This window comes from Triturus cristatus, chromosome 7 (assembly GCF_964204655.1).
Source record: "Triturus cristatus chromosome 7, aTriCri1.1, whole genome shotgun sequence".
NCBI classification, from domain to species: domain Eukaryota; kingdom Metazoa; phylum Chordata; class Amphibia; order Caudata; family Salamandridae; genus Triturus; species Triturus cristatus.
Genome location: NC_140590.1, coordinates 578,801,398 through 578,815,997, shown reverse-complemented (window position 1 = coordinate 578,815,997; position 14,600 = coordinate 578,801,398). Strand labels below are relative to the sequence as shown.

At 44.8% G+C, this 14,600-nt stretch overlaps 1 protein-coding gene across 9 annotated transcripts in view; it reads right to left on the bottom strand.

Moving 5' to 3' along the window:
- The window catches only part of CACNA1G (calcium voltage-gated channel subunit alpha1 G), an 807,943-nt gene that overhangs the window by 394,620 nt on the left and 398,723 nt on the right, over positions 1-14,600 (bottom strand). For 6 of the 9 annotated variants that reach the window (XM_085617142.1, XM_085617143.1, XM_085617140.1 and 3 more), the window contains exon 13: positions 9,745-9,816. The exons of the other annotated variants lie outside the window; for them this stretch is intronic. In XM_085617142.1, the coding sequence (XP_085473268.1) occupies positions 9,745-9,816 (72 nt within the window). The remainder of the gene's footprint in view (positions 1-9,744; positions 9,817-14,600) is intronic. 9 annotated transcript variants of the gene reach the window in all.

Here is a 14,600-nt window from a genome sequence, read left to right as displayed (position 1 = left end):
CTTCGGAGCGAATTCTGCAAGCCAACATTCTCCAGAGGATTCTGCTTCCACCACACTGTGATCCGTAGCATGTTCGGCGTGAGTTGCCAATTATTGTCGTCATCACGTGGAGGTCGTCATGGTAACGTTCGGAATGTAAAGCTGTCCGGCCTACCTATCTACGGCATGCCGGGATGCGGCAAACTAACGGAGATAACGTCCGAATGTGGAAGATGCCTGTGCGTGGTCTGGGAAATTCCAAGGTGACTGCTCCTGCTATAAGGCAATGGCGCATGAGCAACGAACTCTGGTATCTTCCAAAGTGATCATTTTCCAACACTGGCACCGCGCTGTAGTGACTTGTGATAGTCGATCTGTGGACCCATACTTTGAACTAGTGAATTGCTTCCCGCAAGCCTTATTTCTAGTTTTACCCTTTCACCTTGGTAGTGAATTTATTTTGGTGCTTTTGGAGCTGTGGGTCTGAGTGAGAGGTTTCTCACCTAATGTTTTATTTGATTTAACTTGTTGAGTACTTAGCCATTCAATTGTGGTGCATACTATTAGTAAGTTTAGGACGTGCCACTCATGTGGTAGTGAGTTATACGTGTGAGCAGCAATAGTGAATGGTACGTGTGAGTGGTATGGGAGGTTATTTTGCTTTGTGTGTTGTTTTATGTCGTTCTGTGAATTTTCCGGTATTTGGTTGTGTTAGGAATGTGTTTTGCCTTGCACGTCATGGTTGCGTTGGCAGTGTCCCTTGCACGTCATGGTTGCATTGGGAGTGTCCTTCACACGTCATGGTTGTGTTAGGAATGTGTTTTGCCTCGCACGTCATGGTTGCGTTGGCGGTGTCCCTCGCACGTCATGGTTGCGTTGGGAGTGTCCTTCACATGTCATGGTTGTGTTAGGAATGTGTTTTGCCTCGCACGTCATGGTTGCGTTGGCAGTGTTCCTCGCGCGTCATGGTTGCGTTGGGAGTGTCCTTCACACGTCATGGTTGTGTTAGGAATGTGTTTTGCCTCGCACGTCATGGTTGCATTGGTGGTGTCCCTCGCACGTCATGGTTGCGTTGGGAGTGTCGTTCACACGTCATGGTTGTGTTAGGAATATGTTTTGGCCTCTCCCGTCTGGATTGCGTTGGTAGTCTCCATCACTCGTCAAGGTTGTGTTGGGAAGGTGCAATTGCCTCGCACGTAAGGGTTGCATTGGTAGAGTACTCAACAAATTGTGTTGTAGTTGTCGTGTGCATTTTTTTTGTCTTTTGCCTCGCACGTCAAGGTTGCGGTGGTAGTGCTCTAGACATTTAGTTCTCCCTCGCGGATCATTTATTGTACGTTATAACTTCCATACTGGAACATGTACACATTTTTCTTTTCATGTTCTTTAGCAGTGGGAGATAGGTGGTTGTGGTGTTCTCCAGAGTGTACTGGGTAAGTGTGCTGTTTGCATTTTCCCTGCGGTGTTCTTCAGGGTGTACTGGGTAAGTGTTGTGATTGCATTTTCCTTGAAACATGTTTCATCACCATTTTATATGAAGAACAAAATTATTTATGCTATATGTTCTTATGTGAATTAGAGAGGAATCATTTATCTCTTATCATTTTATTTGATCTTGTTGATCTTAATATCCTAGAATGCTATTTGATTAATATTGTGAACTAAGAATGCATTTACTTAGCTAATATGATTTTTGTGACCATCTTGATTTAATTTCCAAGAAACAAATGTGATTATTTTCTTCACTTTGCTTCTTGTTGTTTTATTGTTTCTAAAGGAAGGAGATATGTTATATCCTATGCTTCTTAGTCCTGGCTGCTCAGCCTGCATGAGTATGATGTCATAGAATGTTGGGTGTGTGTGTATGCTTTGAATGAGAGATCAGTTGGATTAAGTGGGGCTGAGCAGCAGGATGCTGCTCCCGGTGGGGCACCCTGTACCATTCTACTTGAACAATAAATGTACTTAACCACATCCCTGGCTCCTGGTCTATATACCACGACAGTACTTTCTTCAGTTACAAAAGCTACCGCCTGCGTTTACTAGATATCCATGCCTGTGGGTTGATGTGCATCCTCTGTTTTTCAATATCTTCCAGGTGCCTTCAAACATCAGAATATTGGTAATTCAAATGGCATTCCTTGTCACTGTTGTCATCACTGTGTGTGTGCTGGCTACTGATGCCAGGCAGTAACATGCAGCATAAGCAGACAATGAAATGCACCTACTCGGGGTGAACAACATGGCACAAGTCTGCACTGTCATCACTGTATATACACTGGCTACTAATGCCAGGCAGGTAACATGCACCATAAGCAAAAAATAAAATGCATCTCCCCTGGGTGTACAATATGACATGTCTGGATTGTCATCACTGTATTCACGCTGGCTAATAATGCCAGGTAGTAACATGCACCATAAGCTGACAATAAAATGCACCTCCTCGGTTTGTACAACATGACACATGTCTTCACTGTCATCACTGTATGTATGCTCATGTGGTCAATAAACTGCACCTCCTCGGAGTGTAGAACATGACACATATCTTCACTGTCATCACTGTATGTATGCTCATGTGGACAATAAACTGCACCTCCTCGGAGTGTAGAACATGACACATGTCTGCACTGTCATCACTGTGTGTATGCTGACTACTAATGCCAGGCAGGCAACATGCACCATAAGCAGACAATAAAATGCATCTCCACGGGGTGAACAATATGACACGTGTCTTCACAGTCATAATGTTATGTATGCTCAAGCGGACAATAAACTGCACCTCCTCTGGGTGTAGAGCACAACACGTGTTTGCACTGTCATCACTGTATGTATGCTCAAGCGGACAATTAACTGCACCTCCTCGGGGTGTAGAACATGACATTTATCTGCACTGTCATTACTGTATGTACGCTGCCTACTAATACCAGGTAGTAACATGCACCATAAGCAGACAATAAAATGCACCTCCTTGGGGTGTACAATATGACACGTGTCATCACTGTCATCACTGTATGTATGCTCATGTGGACAATAAACTGCACCTCCTCGGAGTGTAGAACTTGACACGTGTCTGCACTGTCACCACTGTATGTATGCTCAAGCGGATGATAAACTGCACCGCCTCGGGGTTACAACATGACACGTGTCTTCACTGTATGTATGCTGATTACTAATGCCAGGTAGGTATCATGCACCATTAACGAACAATAAAATGCACCTCCTCGGGTGTACAACATGACACACATCTTCACTGTCTTCACTGTATGTACGCTGGCTACTAATGCCAGGTATGAACATGCACCATAAGCGGACAATAAAATGCAGCACCTCCTCAGTGTGTACAACACGGCAAGTGTCTTCACTGTCATCACTGTATGTATGCGCACCTCTAATGCCAGGCATCTAACAGTCAATATGAGCTGACGATAGAATACATCTCTGCGGGGTGTACAACATGACATGTGTCATCACTGTATGTATGCTCACCTCTGATGCCAGGCAGGCAACAGGCAATATGAGCTGACGATAGAATGCATCTCCTCGGGGTGTACAACATGACATGTGTCATCACTGTATGTATGCTGACTACTAATGCCAGGCAGGTAACATGCACCATAAGCCGACAATAAAATGCATCTCCTCAGGGTTACAACATGACATGTGTCTGCACTGTCATCGCGGAATGTGTGCTCAACGGACAATAAAGTGCACCTCCTCGGGGTTACAACATGACATGTGTCTGCACTGTCATCGCGGAATGTGTGCTCAACGGACAATAAAGTGCACCTCCTCGGGGTTACAACATGACACGTCTCAGCAGTAAAGCGTTCTGTGCTGCTTGGCCTGAGTGCTATCACATCCTGCTTTATGCCTTTCAAAGCTCTGGCTAGCAAGCCTGCGTTCCCTGGTGGCCTTTAATGGGAATGGAACGCTGTGACGTCATGAGATTACCTCAGTGAAAATTGAACTGTACTAACTGTTCCGATAAAAGAAGATTGCCTCACAGAAAATGGGTCGGATTGCACTGCTACATGAAGAATGACACAACAAATGAAAATGCAAGAGCCACATCTTCCAGAATACTATAGGGCCCAACCGAGGGCGCACACCTTTAAACGGCTTTCTGCTGCTTTGTCAGAGAGTCCCGTAACCTGTGTTCGCAGACAAACAGGGCCGGCTTTAGTGCTGGTGGCTCCCTGTGCAACAGTGTTTGTTGGCGTCCCCCCAATGACCACCTCCACCACGGATTCTCCCACTAACACCCTTTAACAGTGACTAAGTCTCCATAACCACACTCTCTCAGATACATTGAATTACTTATATAGCGCCATTCATACCAGTGTAGGGTGTCCGAGCACTTTGCATCACACACACATTACACAGAGACAATCAATCATACGTGTGTAAATCAGTGTATAGGAAATGTTACATAAGCCAAAGGACTAAAAGTGTAGGAGTCACATGTCATCCATACTGGTAGGCAGTATAGTTTAAGAGTGCTTGGTGTGGTGAAGCACAAACTCAGAGTCGAAAAAGAAACAGCATTGTTGGGAGTTTTCTTTAATAATAAGAATCGATTTCTAGCCAAATTAACCCTTTTTGCAACATTAATCAATGTTCTAATAATGTATACTTTGCCGTGTGTATGCAGCACTAAGATGAAAGTTAATAGCTCACTATTCTATATTAGGACTTTAAGTTATAAATTGCAAGTAACAAAAGGATGCCTCTTTTGAAAGCAGTAACCTGCTGATCTGTTTTACATCATACACACTCTGTAATCTACTTGGTACACGTTCTTTACAGCAGGCATATTAACCCTCTGCACTAACTTCACCTAAGTCAAAACCTCAACTATACAAAATGCTGATCTCTCTCCAGGAAGATAATTAATCACACGAGTTATCTTGACATTTATGTGAGGCCTGGTAATTGCTGGGGAAAAGAAACGCTGCAGCAGGTGCTTCAAAAGCATAATAAACTTTCAAACACGGCGCCCCCAGGAAGCCAGCACCCGGTGCGGTGGCACCGGTCGCACTGCCCTAAAGCCGTCCCTGTAGACAAACACATATTTCTCTTCACCTTCATACCATTACCTATGCAACTGAGATGAGATGACATGCATCCAAAGAAAATGAAGGGCCCATTTATGAATGGGTGGATTGCCTGTTGTTTCGCCAGGGGGCTGGAGTAAATGACCCCATCCCCCTGGGGGAGGGACAGTCTGCCATATTTATAAATGACCACCAAGCAGTCGGTCATTTATGATGCATTGACAGGAACCGTCATCACTGTGGTTCCTGCCAATGCATTGCACTGGTTGCTGCAGGGATTCGTCAGCAGGATGGAGCCCTGCACTAAACAGGTTTATTTTCAAAAAGGAAACCCCGAAACAGTTTTTTCTTTTTGAAAATATAAAAGAAAATGTCCCTCTTGCCATAGGAGTCATCTCCCATGTAAAGAGGGGCATTATTTCTCTTTTACTGCCCCTCACCACCACGGTTTGCCTGGTGGTGACGCATAGTATAAAGCATAGGTCTTATGTCCCCCCATCCTAATTGGGTGGGCAGACATGTAGCCATTCCTCCAATGGCCCTTACTCCGTCGGGCCGTCGGAGAGGTGTGGCAATAGCCGTGACGGAATAGTCACCACTCTAGACAAACCTACGATCTGCTCACATCAAAATCTGGCAGACGGAACATTAACTTGTTATATAGGTCCTCTGTCACAGTTGCAATGGCGTGCCTATACTGCAAGATACAAATCTGTCCCTAAGTCAGAGAAAGAATGGGACATTTTTGTATTCTTCTTGAAGGAGTCCCTGCAATGTGGCTGTCTTATGAAAGGCAGCAACAATCAAGAATGGGCTTTAATTAGTCTGCTTGCAATTTGATGTTTAATTTATCTTCCCTTTTATTTTTTACAAACTTGTTCACTTGGTGCACAGACTTTTCAAGCATATTATCCTATTTAACCTAATTATTTTGTTTGCATTGGGTACATTTGCAAGGTATGCAAACATATGCAATCTTTTTGTTTATTTTTATTCTGACACTTACTATCCAAATGCCTAGTTGTCAAAAATCCATGCCAACAAATCAGCATCCATAGAAGGGCATATTCCATATATCCACTACTTTAGTCATTCAATGCGTGGTTGAATTACAGGTGCCTGTCCGTGTATTTGGAGTGATCAGTGGACGCGTAATACAGCACCTCCCACATACGTAAATGGCCCAGACCCCCAGTCAGTCTGCCCTGATTTTTTTGTCAATAGTACTCTGCCTGTTTGTTTTTTTAAAACCATACTTATAAAAAGCCTAATTTCTAGTGAAAGAAAGTAAAATAATGTTATTTAAAAGCCGGCATTGGCTAAAGGTTTAACACTTGACAAAGAGACACTTGGTTGTTCTGATGACTCCCGCAATAGCAGCACTCAGGAGTGTAGGTTTGCAGAGTGCAGAAAAGCTTTGAGGACCATGCAGAAAGAAATGGGCATCAGGGACCTTATTAAGGAAAGGGTGCACTGCCCCTCTTTGTGCCACAATGCACCTTTAAAAAGATGCGCTGGTGCAAACTGGGAGTTTGCATCCTATGCCAAAGTATGCGCTGCCCTAAAGCAACCACAAACTTACAAAGTCCATTCAGTGAAATATAAAGTGGCTGCTTCAAAGCCATTCCGTGTTTCACGATGCAGGCGGCATACTGACTGCACTTTAAAGAAGGGAAAGAGGTCACCCTGTAGGTGGGTGCAGTGAGTCACTGCACCTGCATGCAGAGGGATGCTTACGGGTTCCTTGCGAGGACTGTCTTCAGAAACTGCACTGACAGTGCACCACCTTTTAGAGGCGGGTGGTGAGTGCACCTCCTAAGGCTTGGTTGCATCTGCACCCACATCTATGATGTGGTGGGGCCACAGATGAAAAGAGTTTCCTCATATGCATGGGCCAAGCCTCATGCAAATGTGGGAAACCCCTCTCATGATAGCATCCGAGGACCCTTCTGCATATACCCATTGCACCATGGAGTGCACAAAGCAGCCACACATGCATACCCATGGTTGCCCCGGGACACAATGCATAATACGGCCCCAGGTATTTAGGAAAGCAGGATTAATGTAGTGTAACCTGGCAGGTTGGTGGCTCTATAAGACCTTTTCTACCAGAATATCATGGATATAACAGTATTTTACAAAATTATTGTAGTCTAAGTATGAACTACAAACAAAGTATGAACATAAGTATGGATAAACCAAGAATAGGTTTACTACACTTAAATCTATCTATCTATCTATCTATCTATCTATCTATCTATCTATCTATCTATCTATCTATCTATCTATCTATCTATCTATCTATCTATCTATCTATCTATCTATCTATCTATCTATCTATCTATCTATCTATCTATCTATCTATCTACCTCCCTCCCTATCTATCTATCTATCTATCTATCTATCTATCTATCTATCTATCTATCTATCTATCTATCTATCTATCTATCTATCTATCTATCTATCTATCTATCTATCTATCTATCTATCTATCTATCTATCTATCTATCTATCTATCTACCTACCTACCTATCTATCTATCTATCTATCTATCTATCTATCTATCTATCTATCTATCTATCTATCTCTTCAAGGGATATATATTTAGAGATACGAATAGTAAAATCTATGCTTATTATAGCCTTATAGCTCACCGCAGCGGGCAATACCGATCATTAAAGGCCCGCTTGCCTTTAACAAGGGAGCAGGACTTTAATGGCCAGTATAGCCCAGCTATGGAGGGCCTAAGGCTATTAGAACATTCTGCCACTAGAGGGCAGAATGTTCTAACAAATCAAACAAAGGCCTATCGGAGCCCGAGGGTATTTAAATCCCCTTGGGCTCCGAGAGGCCTTTGTTCACAGCAACAGCTGTGAACAAAAACAACATTGGAATGTTGGCTATGCGGGCTTTTACCGGCCCGTAGAAGCCCGGAGCACTCCATTGTATTCAAGGAGTGCTCCACATTCCTATGTTCTAATTATATATACTCCCCTTTACAATATTTTTGCAGTTGATCTCTGACATGTTTTATCCTGATATTATGATATACAACACCATAAGGTACAGCTAGGATCGTACACACATAAGCACAGTATTTCTGTTGTCGGACGGAGGAGGTCTGTAAAAATACATTAATGAAAACTGATTTTCCAAAGTTAAGGAATCAATGACAAACAAGCCCCAGAATCTAGACCTTAACAAATAAGCACCAAAATGTGGAAATACTTTTATTAAATATAAGCAGTTTTGGTTTCCCTGATAGCCTTGACCTGCAGGAGATGAATGGCATCCCCCTCACACTTGAAACATGATGACTCACTGTACATTTCCAGCAACTTTTGGGCAAAAACAGTCTGACCTAACAACACCTGAACTTTTATGAGATAAATGATTCACAAAATCAGGGCTTTAGGGCGGTGCGATCAGTGCCAGTGCACCGGGTGCTGACTTCAGGGGGCGCTGTGTTGTCAAATATATTGTGGATTAGAAGCACCTGCTGCAGGGTTCCTTGACTCCAGCAGTTTTCAGGCAACAATAAAAATGTCAAGATAACAATGGTGATTAATGGACCTGCTGGAGAGAGATCGAGTTTTGTCTAGTGGAAGATTTGACTCATCATAAAGTAGGCAGAGGGCTAATATGCTCTGTACCTACTTTAGGCCGATCATAGAAGTGCGCATGTTGTAAATAGTTCAGTGGTTTACTGCTTTGATTGGCGAGATCATTTTGTTACTTGCAATTTATAAATTAAATCCTACTATAGAACAGTGAACTAATAATTGTCATCAAAGAGCTGCGTGGAAACTGCAATGTATAGGTTAGAGCGTTCCGATTCATCCCCCCATCTTTCATTCACCTAATGTTGCAAAAAGGGTAAATTGGGTGGAGGGGGGGGGGGTCAATTCTTAGTAGTAAAGACAATCCCCGACCATAGTGCTACACTTTAAATTCTGAGTTTTTTACTTCGCCAGATCACTCACTCTTAAAGTATACTGCCTACCAGTATAGATGACTTGTGACCTCTATCCTTGTATCCTCTTTATGATGTAACATTTCCTATACACTGATTTACACACCTATGATTCTCTGTGTCACTTGTGTGTGATGTAAAGTGCTTTGACATCCTATACTGGTATGACCAGCGCTATAAAACAAGAAAAGCACGTGAGAGAGTGGTTATAGAGACTTGAGGGTCACTGTTAAAGGGTGGTAGTGAGGGAATTCGTGGAGAAAGAGGTCATTGGGAGCGGGGCATTAACAAACATAGCCGCGCTGCCGCTGGGCGCCCCCAGTGCTAAAGCCGGCCCTGCACATCATTTCTAGTGAAAGGGGATTTGATTTTAATGTTGTATATGAATTCAATGTTCAGTACTTGCCCTTAGCCCAATTTCAGAACATTGTTTAACTACACAAAAGGTTCCCCTTTAAATTAAGCTCGCAAACAGTATTTCCAAATAAAAGAGATGACACAGATGAAAGATTAAACACCCTACACTACCAGGGCCCGCCCTAATCTAGCAATAAAATGGACCTGCTATGGGGTTCAGCAAAAGCTTGTTTTGTGCAGATAACACAGAGATGAAGCAAACTTAAAGCCAGAAGAGCTGAAAGATGAGCGGCAGAGCATGAGTGAGCAGACAGACAGGCAGGCAGGCACGCAGACATGCAGACAGCCAGGCAGGCCCACGCGGGGCGGCGCAGTACGTACCCCCGGTGAGTCAGCAGGCAGCTGAATACAGCTAAACTGCCCGCTAACGTGATCTTCTCGCTTCGTGACTTCCTGCAGGAGAAAGGGCACATTAGGTGTTGCAATTTTTCGTTCCAGTGTCGAGGCTGGAAGCGGTGCAGTCAGCAAATGTATCCCCCCACCAAACGCCACTTCCAGTGTCAAGGTAAAAACAAACCGAACTACATCAGATACAGTTCTCAGATCGAGCGCTTAACAACAGCTTTACAGAAATTAGTAAAAATAACAAAGCATGTGGCTTTTCCTGCGTGAAAAAGTGTGGAAAGAAAGCGTGAATCATAGTGGCAAGAAAGCGCGCTTATTAGAAACAGTATATTAAACGCTGGCGTGAGGTAGTGTTTGCCACTGAAAGTAATTTAGCGAGAGTTTGCCAGTAAACATGCGCAGGTAAGGGCAGTGTGCACCGCAGGCATTTGAAAGCAGGTGAAAACTCCCCCAAGCATTCACCAGCAAGCATCCAACTCTCTGAATTACAGGGAATTAAATCTCACTTTTCTACTAAACCTCCCCCCCCCCCCCCCCCAGTGTTTTATGAATGTTTTCATCAGTGCCAATAAACAGGCGTGTCTCTCCATTGCTGACCGAGTGCGGTTCTGTTTGGAGGTCAGATGCATCAGTGACCCACACTCGGAGCACCCTCAGAGAGGATCAGGGGTTGGTTGTGTGGCCCCATCAAATATTAAAAACCAGTCTGATTTTCCAGTACATTCCCAGTCATTATGCATGAGACGAATCTACGTGCACTGAATTTTGTTGAAGGTTATTTGCCATTTTGTAGAACACAAATCCTAATATTCAGAATCCCAGTAGGACGCACACCTAGTCATCAACTCCCTCCCTCCGCCTCTGTCATTCACCTTCACTCGAGGGCCCTTTATAAGGGTGCACACAAGCACACGGCTCCTGAAAAGAGCTTTGTGATGATGGAAGAGACCAATGATTGACAAGCATGGGCACTGATACAATCACTCCTGTGATCACCACTTTTCCAAAACCCCATTTAGTAAATGTTTCTCATTGAGACCTCACGAAGAAACCACCTGGTATTCTGGTCCACCAGAGGCCATTGATGTGCTCCGAGGTTAATGTGACTGGTGTCACTGAACTGAACCTTATTCGGGGCCAGTACCAAGACACGTTTTGCTACATCCTTTCTAGTTCTTTTTTCAACTTTGTGTTAGTCTACATACATGCCATTTGGGATGGGCTGCTAGATGCTGAAATCGATAGAGTACCTGGGTCAGATTTATAAAAACGTGTTTAAGGCTGCAAACGAGTTGGGCAGCTTGCAACTGCAAAAATGCTTTTTTAAATGTACAACCAGCAAATTGCGATTCTGTAACTTTTTACTGAATCGTAGTTTTGGTTTGCAACCAAATACCGGTTCAAAATTTGGAAGGGGCGTGTTTGGGCTATCACTTCCAAATTCCGAATCGTAGTGTTATGTATTAAAGTTCTGTGACTGAAATGCGGTTGCAAAATATAAATATTTTACTAACCCCTCAAAGGGGGTGGTAATCCGTTCCTAAATGGGAAAGGCTCCCCAAGGGACCCCTTGTCCTTTGTGAATGTTAAAAAAAATAATTTAAGAGTACTCAATACACTTTTAATTCTTTTTGTTTTCACATGTCTGTTTTCCTTCAAGGGAAACTGGTTGTATTGAAAGAAAAAAATGCTTTATTTAAAAGCAATCACAGACATGGTGGTCTGCTGACCTCAGCATGCAACCATCCCTCTGATGGCTGTGATTCCTAGTAGGTCACAATTTGCGACCCTTGTTATTCATGAGGTAGGCCAAATTACAACCCTCGATGAGTTTGTAATTTGCAAAATGACCTATTTAGGACATAAGTTGCTTCACAAATTACCAGAATGGGCTCAAAAATACTTGTCACAAATTATTTTGGGACCAGTTGTACATACAACTGGCGCATTGATCTGTTTTTCTTTGCAAGGTACTATGGCTAGAATCTGCTGCTATACCACTCATGGACAATAGATGGCAATAATGGACAAGGGTTTCCATTATTAGAATGGGATCTCGCTTGCATCCCTTACATTTTAACATGAATCATTTCATTTCAAACTAGTCTAGACTCAGGCATCTATCACAAGTTCAGGGCTAAAGTCTGATCCCTGTGCAAATACATATTGGCAGAGATGGAATTATGATTTGTGTGATAATTAGCACACCGTCGTATTTTTCACCTAATAAATTCCAGCAGGTCCAACCTGACAAAAGTATCAAGGGAAAAGGCCTATAAAAAGTCGAACCAGTGGAATTTGGTGTGTTAAATTCTTTTTCTATGTGTTATGCCTCATTTACTAGTCAAAAAGTTGGAATAGGAGGATGGTAAATACATGACTCTGGGGTAATTAAGTATTTATGAACACTAGATTTGGTACTGGAGATTGCCCCAGTAGGATCCCTCCAACTTCTTGGTCCAGTGACCTGTGTTCAAGGGTGGGCTCTTTGCTCTGTACCCAGGATGCACTCGGGTACGCAAGGCATGCTCTTTGGTCCATTTCCTCATGTGTGTAATCAAATCTGTCATGTTTCTATACATGTGGTATTACTAGACGCAATATATGTTAAGATCTGTAGCGTTAATTGATTTTGCGATTTGATAATGAGCTGTTCGGTCAAAGAACCGAAATAAGATTCTAATGCTAAGAATGGAGGGGCTAACGTCGGAGTAGAAGCAATTTAGACGAACATGAGATAGATTGGATGCTCGGATGGTGATGCAAAGAATGGAAGTGATAGGCGGTGAGATGCAGTGTGCACCATGATTGCAGCCGAGTAGGGAATGCTAGTGACAAGAGTGCATCGTGATCTGGTGGCGGTGAGATGCAGTGTGCCACCATGATTGCAGCTGAGTAGGGAATGCTGGTGACAAGAGTGCATCGTGATCTGGTGGCGGTGAGATGCAGTGTGCACCATGATTGCAGCCGAGTAGGGAATGCTGGTGACAAGAGTGCATCGTGATCTGGTGGCGGTGAGATGCAGTGTGCCACCATGATTGCAGCCGAGTAGATAATGCTAGTGACAAGAGTGCATCGTGATCTGGTGGCGGTGAGATGCAGTGTGCCACCATGATTGCAGCCGAGTAGGGAATGCTAGTGACAAGAGTGCATCGTGATCTGGTGGCGGTGAGATGCAGTGTGCCACCATGATTGCAGCCGAGTAGGGAATGCTGGTGACAAGAGTGCATTGTGATCTGGTGGCGGTGAGATGCAGTGTGCCACCATGATTGCAGCCGAGTAGGGAATGCTGGTGACAAGAGTGCATCGTGATCTGGTGGCGGTGAGATGCAGTGTGCCACCATGATTGCAGCCGAGTAGGGAATGCTAGTGACAAGAGTGCATCGTGATCTGGTGGCGGTGAGATGCAGTGTGCCACCATGATTGCTGCCGAGTAGGGAATGCTAGTGACAAGAGTGCATCGTGATCTGGTGGCGGTGAGATGCAGTGTGCCACCATGATTGCAGCCGAGTAGGGAATGCTGGTGACAAGAGTGCATCGTGATCTGGTGGCGGTGAGATGCAGTGTGCCACCTTGATTGCAGCCGAGTAGGGAATGCTGGTGACAAGAGTGCATCGTGATCTGGTGGCGGTGAGATGCAGTGTGCCACCATGATTGCAGCCGAGTAGGGAATGCTGGTGACAAGAGTGCATCGTGATCTGGTGGCGGTGAGATGCAGTGTGCCACCATGATTGCAGCCGAGTAGGGAATGCTAGTGACAAGAGTGCATCGTGATCTGGTGGCGGTGAGATGCAGTGTGCCACCATGATTGCAGCCGAGTAGGGAATGCTGGTGACAAGAGTGCACCGTGATCTGGTGGCGGTGAGATGCAGTGTGCCACCATGATTGCAGCCGAGTAGGGAATGCTGGTGACAAGAGTGCATCGTGATCTGGTGGCGGTGAGATGCAGTGTGCCACCATGATTGCAGCCGAGTAGGGAATGCTGGTGACAAGAGTGCACTGTGATGTGGTGGCGATGAGATGCAGTGTGCCACCATGATTGCAGCCGAGTAGGGAATGCTGGTGACAAGAGTGCATCGTGATCTGGTGGCGGTGAGATGCAGTGTGCACCATGATTGCTGCCGAGTAGGGAATGCTGGTGACAAGAGTGCATCGTGATCTGGTGGCGGTGAGATGCAGTGTGCCACCATGATTGCAGCCGAGTAGGGAATGCTGGTGACAAGAGTGCACCGTGATCTGGTGGCGGTGAGATGCAGTGTGCCACCATGATTGCAGCTGAGTAGGGAATGCTGGTGACAAGAGTGCATCGTGATCTGGTGGCGGTGAGATGCAGTGTGCACCATGATTGCAGCCGAGTAGGGATTGCTGGTGACAAGAGTGCACCGTGATCTGGTGGCGGTGAGATGCAGTGTGTGACCATGATTGCAGCCGAGTAGGGAATGCTGGTGACAAGAGTGCATCGTGATCTGGTGGCGGTGAGATGCAGTGTGCACCATGATTGCAGCCGAGTAGGGAATGCTGGTGACAAGAGTGCACCGTGATCTGGTGGCGGTGAGATGCAGTGTGCCACCATGATTGCAGCCGAGTAGGGAATGCTAGTGACAAGAGTGCATCGTGATCTGGTGGCGGTGAGATGCAGTGTGCACCATGATTGCAGCCGAGTAGGGAATGCTGGTGACAAGAGTGCATCGTGATCTGGTGCAAGAGATGTGACCTGTAGCACTCTGCATGCCCCCTCAAACCCCATTACCCAAGGTGCCGTTATTCGTAGCATTGCGCCCCGTGTTCTTTGAAGCAACAGTGGTCAAAACAGCGGCTTAGTGTGCACGAAG